This window comes from Leptodactylus fuscus, chromosome 4 (assembly GCF_031893055.1).
Source record: "Leptodactylus fuscus isolate aLepFus1 chromosome 4, aLepFus1.hap2, whole genome shotgun sequence".
Lineage (NCBI taxonomy): Eukaryota > Metazoa > Chordata > Amphibia > Anura > Leptodactylidae > Leptodactylus > Leptodactylus fuscus.
Genome location: NC_134268.1, coordinates 207,529,826 through 207,542,646, shown reverse-complemented (window position 1 = coordinate 207,542,646; position 12,821 = coordinate 207,529,826). Strand labels below are relative to the sequence as shown.

The window sequence follows — 12,821 nt, the reverse complement described above, 5'->3', positions numbered from 1 at the left end:
TTATCAGTAGAGTGGTAGGAGAATAACCCATGTTCTTTGGTGTATAGACATGGTTGGACCTCACCAGTACAGGGACAGGCTGAATGACTAGTGTTCCTTAGTTGAGAGAAACCCATGGGCTTCATTAGGCAGAGGGCGGAATAAAGAAAATATACTGCGTGAATAGACACTCTACTACATCAATTTAATATTTAAACAGGACATAAACCAGTCACTTGTACAAATAGAAATAAGTCACTTAGGCTACCTTCACCGTGAAAAAAATCAATGCCATCACTATATGGTCCTCAAATAAGGAATTTATAGTTCTCCTAGTTATGGCATTTGTCCATATATTATTAAGTGCACCATAAAGGAATGAATATATAGGGTGTGCGCTGAGATATGTACATTTATCACACCACTATATACCACACAGTAGCCTGCAAGTAACTAGATCTTAGTAATAGCCAACCTATGACACACAGATAGAACCGGCATGACATCAATGCGAGGCTTTTTTTCAGCGCTGAATCTGACGTGGATTCCACACCAATTCCACACACAAGCATTGAATATGGATATTTACAGTCCTATGAAAAAGTTTGGGCACCCCTATTAATCTTAATCATTTTTAGTTCTAAATATTTTGGTGTTTGCAGCAGCCATTTCAGTTTGATATATCTAATAACTGATGGACACAGTAATATTTCAGGATTGAAATGAGGTTTATTGTACTAACAGAAAATGTGCAATATGCATTAAACCAAAATTTGACCGGTGCAAAAGTCTGGGCACCTCAACAGAAAAGTGACATTAATATTTAGTAGATCCTCCTTTTGCAAAGATAACAGCCTCTAGTCGCTTCCTGTAGCTTTTAATCAGTTCCTGGATCCTGGATAAAGGTATTTTGGACAAATAATTCAAGTTCAGTTAAGTTAGATGGTCGCCGAGCATGGACAGCCCACTTCAAATCATCCCACAGATGTTCAATGATATTCAGGTCTGGGGACTGGGATGGCCATTCCAGAACATTGTAATTGTTCCTCTGCATGAATGCCTGAGGATTTGGAGCGGTGTTTTGGATCATTGTCTTGCTGAAATATCCATCCCCGGCGTAACTTCAACTTCGTCACTGATTCTTGAACATTATTCTCAAGAATCTGCTGATACTGAGTGGAATCCATGCGACTCTCAACTTTAACAAGATTCCCGATGCCGGCATTGGCCACACAGCCCCAAAGCATGATGGAACCTCCACCAAATTTTACAGTGGGTAGCATGTGTTTTTCTTGGAATGCTGTTTCTTTTTGGACGCCATGCATAACGCCTTTTTTTTATAACCAAACAACTCAATTTTTGTTTCCAAAATGAAGCTGCCTTGTCCAAATGTGCTTTTTCATACCTCAGGCAACTCTATTTGTGGCGTACGTGCAGAAACGGCTTCTTTCTCATCACTCTCCCATACAGCTTCTATTTGTGCAAAGTGCGCTGTATAGTTGACCGATGCACAGTGACACCATCTGCAGCAAGATGATGCTGCAGCTCTTTGGAGGTGGTCTGTGGATTGTCCTTGACTGTTCTCACCATTCTTCTTCTCTGCCTTTCTGATATTTTTCTTGGCCTGCCACTTCTGGGCTTAACAAGAACTGCCCCTGTGGTCTTCCATTTCCTTACTATGTTCCTCACAGTGGAAACTGACAGGTTAAATCTCTGAGACAACTTTTTGTATCCTTCCCCTGAACAACTATGTTGAACAATCTTTGTTTTCAGATCATTTGAGAGTTGTTTTGAGTAGCCCATGATGCCACTCTTCAGAGGAGATTCAAATAGGAGATCAACTTGCAATTGGCCACCTTAAATACCTTTTCTTATGATTGGATACATCTGGCTATGAAGTTCAAAGCTCACTGAGGTTACAAAACCAATTTTGTGCTTCAGTAAGTCAGTAAAAAGTAGTTAGGGGAATTCAAATCAATAAAATGATAAGGGTGCCCATATTTTTGCACCGGTCAAATTTTGGTTTAATACATATTGCACATTTTCTGTTAGTACAATAAACCTCATTTCAATCCTGAAATATTACTGTGTCCATCAGTTATTAGATATATCAAACTGAAATGGCTGTTGCAAACACCAAAATATTTATAACAAAAAATGATTAAGATTAATAGGGGTGCCCAAACTTTTTCATAGGACTGTATACTGTGCCCGCTCTTATCCCGTATTTATTATATAAACAAGATGTACTGCAGATATATATACAAACTAGTTTCACGGAGTACATAAGGAAATGGACAATCATTGAATATGGATATTTGTATGGTGCCCGCTTCCATCCCGTGTTTGTTGTAGGTGCCCGCTCTTATTCCGTGTTTGTCCTATAAACAAGATGTACTTTAGCTCTATATACAAACTAGTATGTAAGGAAATGGACTTTAACAACTTGTGAACATTTGAGTTGTGCCGTTGTCCACTCTGTGTTCGGTGTATAAGGGAGAGGTACTGTATATAACAAGCACAGAATTATTCGCTGTTACTGATACTATTCTTTTTGTATCCATGTTCCCCTCCTACGGTAACATGATTGCCGCATGGAAGATGTGACTAGACTAATTTATCTGTCCTATGGGGTAACTATTAGATTAATGGTTGCTGTATACTCCGGATACGTATGAGAGGAATGTTTATTTGATTCACCTCCTCCTCATAGCCACACTGCAGAGAACGGAGCAGCGACACACCCACCGAGGATGAGAAGTGGGCGGGATTGGGACGCGATTGGCTCCTGCCTGCCACACGTAGATGGGCGTGGTTAGTCGCTCTAGGGGAGGCCGGCTGCTTATAACTTTTCTTGGATTATTTAGTACTAGATGAAAACAATTTTGTAAGGTCTAGAACATTCATTGTGTATACAGGGTAATATCTTTTACGCAAAACTATATATGTAATATTTAATGCATTTGTCCTATATAAATGGACATGAGAACAGTCGAGTTCATTCCAACTATAACATTGTACATTTACTCAGTTTTCTCTCATTTGTATTCCTTCAGATCATTCAGTCTTATGTATCCCTTGTAGATGGGGAGGGTCCATGAGCTTGTTACAGGCCGGATATTATTGTACAGTCATGGTTGGGTTTTTATTAAGAATCTGTATATTCACGTCACTCAGTGTCGTCCACCAAGACGCTTTTGTCATGTGCGGTATCTGCACGGCTGCTGTCCATGTATAATGTATTGGATAAACCACTTTCTGGTTGCGGCTTATTCCCTTTTCTCCTATATATGAAGACGACCACAGCGGCGACTCCAGCAACGACCAGAATGCTAAGGAGAACTAGACCAGTGGTCAGGCCATGTGAGGACCTTTCTTCTGTAAAGGCAAATATGGATTAGAAAGTTATTACAGTCACAAATCCTACTTAGTATGTTTAGGAGTAGGTTATTTCTGATATGTGGTATCTAAGGTCATAATACACTAACAGGATTTTACATATTTAGGCTATGACTCCATCAATACCTTGAACTGGGCTTATCTACACTGGATATAACCTGTGTATAAATACATATATACTCAACAAGTCCAGAGAGAGGAGGCTGCTTGTGGTGTATGCTAGGCATAATATGCCTGAAATACACTTGTCCTTTAATCTTGGGAGGCCAAGGACATAAGAGCTGAATCATTTTAGTGGAGGGAGACGTCTGTAAGAGGTCACCTTGTTCACAGATGGGCTTAAATGCAGTTTTATCAAATTGTGAAAACCAAGAACCTCATTTTCATATATTTTTATACAGTAGGTATTTGTAGTCATGTAGCAGAGGGCTGTTGTCACTTATGCTCCTATTCTTAGGATAGGGAATCAACATCATGATCAGTTCTGGGTCCAAAATCTAGAAACTCCAATCTAGAACCTCAACCAATAAATTGTTCTTAACCGATCTCAACTATCAATATAAAACAATGACCAAAGCCCAGAAAGCCCCTTATAATTTCCCTTCATAATATAAAAAATCATAGGAGTGGATTATACTGTACCTGGTGTCTCTGTTGACTTTACTGTGGGCAGTGGAGCTGAAAACATAATGAACAGCAGGTTAGAAATCCGATTTTTGTGTATTTTCTATGTAAATCTGATGAGTTTTTGAATTTCATTGTGTTTCAGTGACTGTTTCATTGTATTCAGTAACACAGAGCCTTGACCTTAACATCCTTCAGTCTGTCTGGGATGACATGAAGAGATAGAAGGATTGGAGCAAGCCGATATCCACAGAAGATCTGTGCTTAGTTCTCCAAGAAGGAGGGAACAACCTCCCTGCCGAGTTCCTTCAAAACTGTCTGCAAGTAAGGAGAAGAACTGATGGAAGGCAAAGGGCAAAGGTCACACCAAATATTGATGGGATTTACCTTTCTCATTTCTTCATTCACTTAATTTTGTTAGTTGTCAAAAATAAACTATTAACCCTTCTATTCCTGATAGCATACTGTGCTGCATTTTTTTTCCACACCTGCTTAAAAGTTTTGCAATAGTTGTCTTACGACCAGTGTTGAATTATTGTTCAGTATCTTTCCTGCACACAGTCGCTGTATATTACGTCATGTGATGGAACACTATGCACCTCTATGGGTTTACTTCCTAACTATAACAAAGGGGTTGAGGCTGTATACAAATGTGTCCCATAGTGCAAGTTTCTGGGAGAATTTGTAGGGTTGAAGCTTAAAATATCTGCAAATGGACATTCAAATGTTGGGAGACATGTCTATGAATGTGCTACCTTGAAAGCAGCGGTTGCAGATAGACGGGCCATTATTCTCCGTACAATCCATCATGGCTGAGTTTCCCCATTCCCTGCACTGGTACGGCTATGGGGCTATTCTGTATCCCCAGAAGAAGTTGTGTGTGGGTGAACTTCAGGTTGGCCTGAGTCCAGAAGTCAGTGATACAGTGTAATGCTAAATTCACACTAACATTCGGGTTTCCGTCCTTTGGGTCCACATGGGAATCCGAAAGAGAGAAATCCTATCTGATTAAAAAGCAGTTTTGCACGGAAACCCATGGATCCCATAGTCTATAATGGGGTTTCCTCCCAGTTTCCACCAATTTTATACGGAAATTGGTGGGGTGGGGAGAAAAATCCTCATTGCAGAACTTTTCACTCTGCCAATTTAAAGGGGCTCTATCACTGGGAAAAGTCATTTTTAACTAAATCACATCTTTGCATAGGCTTTAGAAAGTCTATTCCACACCTACCTTTAGTATGTAGATTGCCTCAGTGGTTTCTGAATAAGTCCGTTTTTATTCATATGCTAATTAGACTGGTGCACAATACATCGTGCACTCCTCTCCTGTTGTTTCCTATGGGAGGCTGCTGCTGCTGCTGATGACTCAGCTTCCTGTTTTCCTCACACACATAGGAGATAATAGCAGAGACGAGTGCTGCTGGGAACTTCCTGTGCTGGCTGGAAGATCATTCATAAAAGCAGACTCATTCAGAGACCACTGAGGCAATCTACTAAAAGTAGGTGTGAAGTAGCATTTCTAAAGGCTATGCAAGGATGTGATTAGATAAAAATGACTTTTCCCAGTGATAGAGCCCCTTTAAGCAGAATCTGGAATGGAAACAAATTCTGTGAACCAAATGTAAGTCTTGCAATACAGTCTGATAGCTTCCTTATTCCTCAGAATGTGGCTGATGCTTATAGTTCTACCATGGATATCATAGGTGCTTTGGCCTGTCAGATAATTATGGGATGTTAGCTCCAATCAGAGGCAGCCATAGTCAGAGCTCAGACTCACACCCCTTGAAGCTAACTGAACCTAGTGTTGAGTTTTGTAGATTTTGCTGAGAAGCACAAGAGCAACGTATAAAGTTGGGATGTGAGGTCAATGTCTTCTTTTTCTCTTGGAAATAATCCATATCCGGCACCGCAACTAACAGTATTGATAGATCAGGAAAGGTGGGGGCTAGAGGAAAAAACTTAAATTGTGCCAGAATTAGTAGAGACTATTATTTTTTATAAAGAGCAGGACTGGTCGGAGTTGGTGAAAGGTTCTCTTCAATGAGCGCTGAGGTTACCGCTATGGGGATCACCATCATCCCTGGAAGTCATGCCATTCATTCAGTGATTCCCCAACCCCAGTAACACAAAACTATGTGTCACCAACATGAACATTACCATATTACATAATGCAGGTAATTTTATTTTTTTTTGGTTTTCTACATTTTGTATGTTTCTGGGTCTGTGAAAAATGGATGACACATGTATGTTATATTTTTATTTTTATTTTTTTATTTTTTTCACAAACCCATTGACTTACATTGATGCGATGCATCTGTTAAAGGGGATAAAAGTGACTTCTATCATCTCCATCCCTTCACATATTTTAATCCATTAATGCCAGGACAGTTGATATTTTTCTCAGGCCCTACACCATTCCTAAGGAATGGAGAGGGCTAGAAAAAAAAAGTACAACTGTACTGGGATCAGTGGAGCGACACCTATTAAAAATCTAAAGAGTTGGAGTTTGTGAAGGTGGTGAAACGTCCTTTAAATGAGGTTGTACACAGCTTTATAGGCTAAGAATAGATGGATATTCTATGCCATTCCAGTATGGAACCTGTACCCATATCCCAATAATCAAAACGATCCAAACACTGGTGATAATCCTGTGTGATTTCTGCTTATTTTTACTTCAGCAACTTTATAATAATTTAAAAATATGAAAAAGTTGCAGGTTTATGATGACTTACTTTTTAAGGTCTTACATATGTACCCTTTGCTTCTATAGCAACTTGCAGAGCTCCATGTTCCTTTTATGGCATCCATCATCGTACACAATGAAGATATATCTCTAAAGAATCGATCATCTACAATAGGTTCCTCATTGTTCCAGTTCACAAAGTCCATGGGTGTGTTGTCTAACCAAAGTAAATTGCCTACAAACAAGAAGATTTTCTAATTACAAAACTGGACATTTTCCAAAATCATCTTATATTCTAGATCTACGTATATTCTATAACATGTAATTCTAGATGGACAAGATTTGTTTAGAGTTTGTCCCAAAACATGCCAGGTATCTGAACTGTCAAACAAGTTTGGTATAAACAACACTCTTAACTAGGATGAGCGATCGTGTTCAGAAAAGATCGGATTCCAATCGGCGAAAATTTCACGATCGCAATTGGAATTCCGAACACAATCTTTTTAGGTGGGATTGAGATCGGTAGTATTTCCCACAATGCTTTGCTTAGCCTTCACACTGAGTATATAGTGTATACATACCTCCCAACCGTCCCGATTTCCGCAGGACAGTCACGATTTGGGTGACATGTTCCGCGCGCGGTCCCGGTTGGAGGGAGGTAAGTCCCCATTTCAACTTAGATCTGCGTCCAGAGGACGCAGATCTGAGTTACATATGCGACTGAAGCAAGGAGCTGACACAGGTCAGCTCCTCGCTTCGCCGCTGCGCGCCTCTCTCCCTGACACATATGTGGCTGAAGCGAGGAGCTGACCTGTGTTAGCTCCTCGCTTCCCCGCTGCCTCTGGTCTCCCTGACACATATGCGGCTGAAGCGAGGAGCTGACCTGTGTCAGCTCCTCGCTTCAGCCGCATTTGTGTCAGGGAGAGAGGCGCGCAGAGCGGCAAGGGAGCGGAGGAGAAGGTAAGTGTAATGTGGAGGTGGAACGTGAAACGGCATGACACTGGGACAGAGATGGAGAGGACGGCATGACACTGGGGGCAGATGAAGGAGGGGACGGCATGACACTGGGGGCAGAGATGGAGAGGACAGCATGACACTGGGGACAGAGATGGAGAGGACGGCATGACACTGGGGGCAGAGATGGAGAGGACGGCATGGCACTGGGGGCAGAGATGGAGAGGACAGCATGACACTGGGGGCAGAGATGGAGAGGACGGCATGACACTGGGGGCAGATGAAGGAGGGGACGGCATGACACTGGGGGCAGAGATGGAGAGGACGGCATGACACTGGGGGCAGATGAAGGAGGGGACGGCATGACACTGGGGGCAGAGATGGAGAGGACAGCATGACACTGGGGACAGAGATGGAGAGGACGGCATGACACTGGGGGCAGAGATGGAGAGGACAGCATGACACTGGGGACAGAGAGAGAGGACGGCATGACACTGGGGGCAGAGATGGAGAGGACGGCATAACACTGGGGGCAGAGATGGAGAGGATGGCATGACACTGGGGGCAGAGATGTGGGGACATGAATCTGGGGGCAGATGATGGAGGGGACATGAATCTGGGGCAGAGATGGAAGGGGGACATGAAACTGAAACTAATTTACGGGTGACTGTAGGAGGATTATACTGTGTGCGGGAACATGAAAAATTAACGAGTGGGCGGAGTCAACACAAAACGTATTTACATTTTAACCCTTTAACAAAAATCCAAAACTGTGCCAATTTTTTTTTTTAAATGGTCACCATATTCAGACACTCGTAAAAAATTTTATACTTTCATGTACTGAGATGCATAGGGCGTCATTTTTTGTGGGGCGTATTTTTCAGGTATACCATTTTGGGGAATTGCTTTTGCTTTGATCACTTTTTTTTTTTTTTTTCCCGCTACGGTGTTTACCGTAAGGGAAAAATATTTTTATAGATTTGTAGAGAGGGTGTTTTTGGACACAGGGATACCTAGCATGTATGTGTTTCATGGTATTTACATAATTTTATATGTGTTCTAGGGAAATGGGGGTGATTTGAATTTTTATTATTATTATTATTAGAGATGAGCGAACACTAAAATGTTCGAGGTTCGAAATTCGATTCGAACAGCCGCTCAATGTTCGTGTGTTCGAACGGGTTTCGAACCCCATTATAGTCTATGGGGAACAGATACTCGTTAAGGGGGAAACCCAAATCCGTGTCTGGAGGGTCACCAAGTCCACTATGACACCCCAGGAAATGATGCCAACACCTCTGGAATGACACTGGGACAGCAGGGGAAGCATGTCTGGGGGCATCTAACACACCAAAGACCCTCTATTACCCCAACATCACAGCCTAACAACTACACACTTTACACACTCAATACCACCTCTCTGACAGTAGGAAAACACCTTGAAACATGTGTATTTGGCACTTGCAGTGAGGAGAGCTTGTCACCAGCAGTGAATTTGGCCCTTGTAGTAAGTTGAGGTTGGCACCAACATTTGTTTTGAAAATCAGGGTGGATTGAGCCTCTAACCAGCAGAGTTTGGGCAAATTCATGGTGGAGGGAGCCTCTAAAAACCCCAGTTTGGACCAATTCATGGTGGAGGGAGACTCTAAAAACCCCAGTTTGGACCAATTCATGGTGGAGGGAGACTCTAAAAACCCCAGTTTGGACCAATTCATGGTGGAGGGAGCCTCTAAAAACCCCAGTTTGGACCAATTCATGGTGGAGGGAGCCTCTAACCAGCCCAGTTTGGACCAATTAATGGTGGAGGGAGCCTCTAAACAGCCAAGTTTTGGGAAATTCATGGTGGAGGGAGCCTCTAACCAGCCCAGTTTGGACCAATTCATGGTGGAGGGAGCCTCTAAACAGCCCAGTTTGGGCAAATTCATGGTGGAGGGAGCCTCTAACCAGCCCAGTTTGGACCAATTAATGGTGGAGGGAGCCTCTAAACAGCCCAGTTTGGACCAATTAATGGTGGAGGGAGCCTCTAACCAGCCCAGTTTGGACCAATTAATGGTGGAGGGAGCCTCTAACCAGCCCAGTTTGGACCAATTAATGGTGGAGGGAGCCTCTAACCAGCCCAGTTTGGACCAATTAATGGTGGAGGGAGCCTCTAAACAGCCAAGTTTTGGGAAATTCATGGTGGAGGGAGCCTCTAACCAGCCCAGTTTGGACCAATTCATGGTGGAGGGAGCCTCTAAACAGCCCAGTTTGGGCAAATTCATGGTGGAGGGAGCCTCTAAAAAACCCAGTTTGGACCAATTCATGGTGGAGGGAGCCTCTAATTAGCCCAGTTTGGACCAATTAATTGTGGAGGGAGCCTCTAACCAGCCCAGTTTGGACCAATTAATGGTGGAGGGAGCCTCTAACCACCCCAGTTTGGGCAAATTCATGGTGGAGGGAGCCTCTAACCAGCCCAGTTTGGACCAATTAATGGTGGAGGGAGCCTCTAAACAGCCAAGTTTTGGGAAATTCATGGTGGAGGGAGCCTCTAACCAGCCCAGTTTGGGCAAATTCATGGTGGAGGGAGCCTCTAACCAGCCCAGTTTGGACCAATTAATGGTGGAGGGAGCCTCTAACCAGCCCAGTTTGGACCAATTAATGGTGGAGGGAGCCTCTAAACAGCCAAGTTTTGGGAAATTCATGGTGGAGGGAGCCTCTAACCAGCCCAGTTTGGACCAATTCATGGTGGAGGGAGCCTCTAAACAGCCCAGTTTGGGCAAATTCATGGTGGAGGGAGCCTCTAAAAAACCCAGTTTGGACCAATTCATGGTGGAGGGAGCCTCTAATTAGCCCAGTTTGGACCAATTAATTGTGGAGGGAGCCTCTAACCAGCCCAGTTTGGACCAATTAATGGTGGAGGGAGCCTCTAACCACCCCAGTTTGGACCAATTCATGGTGGAGGGAGCCTCTAACCAGCCCAGTTTGGACCAATTAATGGTGGAGGGAGCCTCTAAACAGCCAAGTTTTGGGAAATTCATGGTGGAGGGAGCCTCTAACCAGCCCAGTTTGGACCAATTCATGGTGGAGGGAGCCTCTAAACAGCCCAGTTTGGGCAAATTCATGGTGGAGGGAGCCTCTAACCAGCCCAGTTTGGACCAATTAATGGTGGAGGGAGCCTCTAAACAGCCAAGTTTTGGGAAATTCATGGTGGAGGGAGCCTCTAACCAGCCCAGTTTGGACCAATTCATGGTGGAGGGAGCCTCTAAACAGCCAAGTTTTGGGAAATTCATGGTGGAGGGAGCCTCTAAAAAACCCAGTTTGGACCAATTCATGGTGGAGGGAGCCTCTAATTAGCCCAGTTTGGACCAATTAATTGTGGAGGGAGCCTCTAACCAGCCCAGTTTGGACCAATTAATGGTGGAGGGAGCCTCTAACCACCCCAGTTTGGGCAAATTCATGGTGGAGGGAGCCTCTAACCAGCCCAGTTTGGACCAATTAATGGTGGAGGGAGCCTCTAAACAGCCAAGTTTTGGGAAATTCATGGTGGAGGGAGCCTCTAACCAGCCCAGTTTGGACCAATTCATGGTGGAGGGAGCCTCTAAACAGCCCAGTTTGGGCAAATTCATGGTGGAGGGAGCCTCTAAACAGCCCAGTTTGGGCAAATTCATGGTGGAGGGAGCCTCTAACCAGCCCAGTTTGGACCAATTAATGGTGAAGGGAGCCTCTAACCAGCCCAGTTTGGACCAATTAATGGTGGAGGGAGCCTCTAAAAAACCCAGTTTGGACCAATTAATGGTGGAGGGAGCCTCTAAACAGCCAAGTTTTGGGAAATTCATGGTGGAGGGAGCCTCTAACCAGCCCAGTTTGGACCAATTCATGGTGGAGGGAGCCTCTAAACAGCCCAGTTTGGGCAAATTCATGGTGGAGGGAGCCTCTAAACAGCCAAGTTTTGGGAAATTCATGGTGGAGGGAGCCTCTAACCAGCCCAGTTTGGACCAATTAATGGTGGAGGGAGCCTCTAACCAGCCCAGTTTGGACCAATTAATGGTGGAGGGAGCCTCTAACCAGCCCAGTTTGGACCAATTAATGGTGGAGGGAGCCTCTAAACAGCCAAGTTTTGGGAAATTCATGGTGGAGGGAGCCTCTAACCAGCCCAGTTTGGACCAATTCATGGTGGAGGGAGCCTCTAAACAGCCCAGTTTGGGCAAATTCATGGTGGAGGGAGCCTCTAAAAAACCCAGTTTGGACCAATTCATGGTGGAGGGAGCCTCTAATTAGCCCAGTTTGGACCAATTAATTGTGGAGGGAGCCTCTAACCAGCCCAGTTTGGACCAATTAATGGTGGAGGGAGCCTCTAAAAAACCCAGTTTGGACCAATTCATGGTGGAGGGAGCCTCTAATTAGCCCAGTTTGGACCAATTAATTGTGGAGGGAGCCTCTAACCAGCCCAGTTTGGACCAATTAATGGTGGAGGGAGCCTCTAACCACCCCAGTTTGGACCAATTCATGGTGGAGGGAGCCTCTAACCACCCCAGTTTGGACCAATTCATGGTGGAGGGAGCCTCTAAACAGCCCAGTTTGGGCAAATTCATGGTGGAGGGAGCCTCTAACCAGCCCAGTTTGGACCAATTAATGGTGGAGGGAGCCTCTAAACAGCCCAGTTTGGGCAAATTCATGGTGGAGGGAGCCTCTAACCAGCCCAGTTTGGACCAATTAATGGTGGAGGGAGCCTCTAAACAGCCAAGTTTTGGGAAATTCATGGTGGAGGGAGCCTCTAACCAGCCCAGTTTGGACCAATTAATGGTGGAGGGAGCCTCTAACCACCCCAGTTTGGGCAAATTCATGGTGGAGGGAGCCTCTAACCAGCCCAGTTTGGACCAATTAATGGTGGAGGGAGCCTCTAAACAGCCAAGTTTTGGGAAATTCATGGTGGAGGGAGCCTCTAACCAGCCCAGTTTGGACCAATTAATGGTGGAGGGAGCCTCTAAACAGCCCAGTTTGGGCAAATTCATGGTGGAGGGAGCCTCTAAACAGCCAAGTTTTGGGAAATTCATGGTGGAGGGAGCCTCTAACCAGCCCAGTTTGGACCAATTCATGGTGGAGGGAGCCTCTAAACAGCCCAGTTTGGGCAAATTCATGGTGGAGGGAGCCTCTAAAAAACCCAGTTTGGACCAATTCATGGTGGAGGGAGCCTCTAATTAGC

The 12,821-nt window shown here is 44.3% G+C and overlaps 1 protein-coding gene across 1 annotated transcript in view; it reads right to left on the bottom strand.

The window, feature by feature from the left end:
- Positions 1-3,142: 3,142 nt before the first annotated feature.
- Positions 3,143-12,821, bottom strand: part of LOC142200942 (macrophage mannose receptor 1-like) — a 92,992-nt gene continuing 83,313 nt past the window's right edge. Inside the window, exons 29-31 of the mRNA XM_075271688.1 lie at positions 6,735-6,920; positions 4,021-4,056; positions 3,143-3,357 (exon numbers count right to left, since the gene is read on the bottom strand). Coding sequence (XP_075127789.1) covers positions 3,149-3,357; positions 4,021-4,056; positions 6,735-6,920 — 431 coding nt within the window. The 3' untranslated portion in view covers positions 3,143-3,148. The remainder of the gene's footprint in view (positions 3,358-4,020; positions 4,057-6,734; positions 6,921-12,821) is intronic.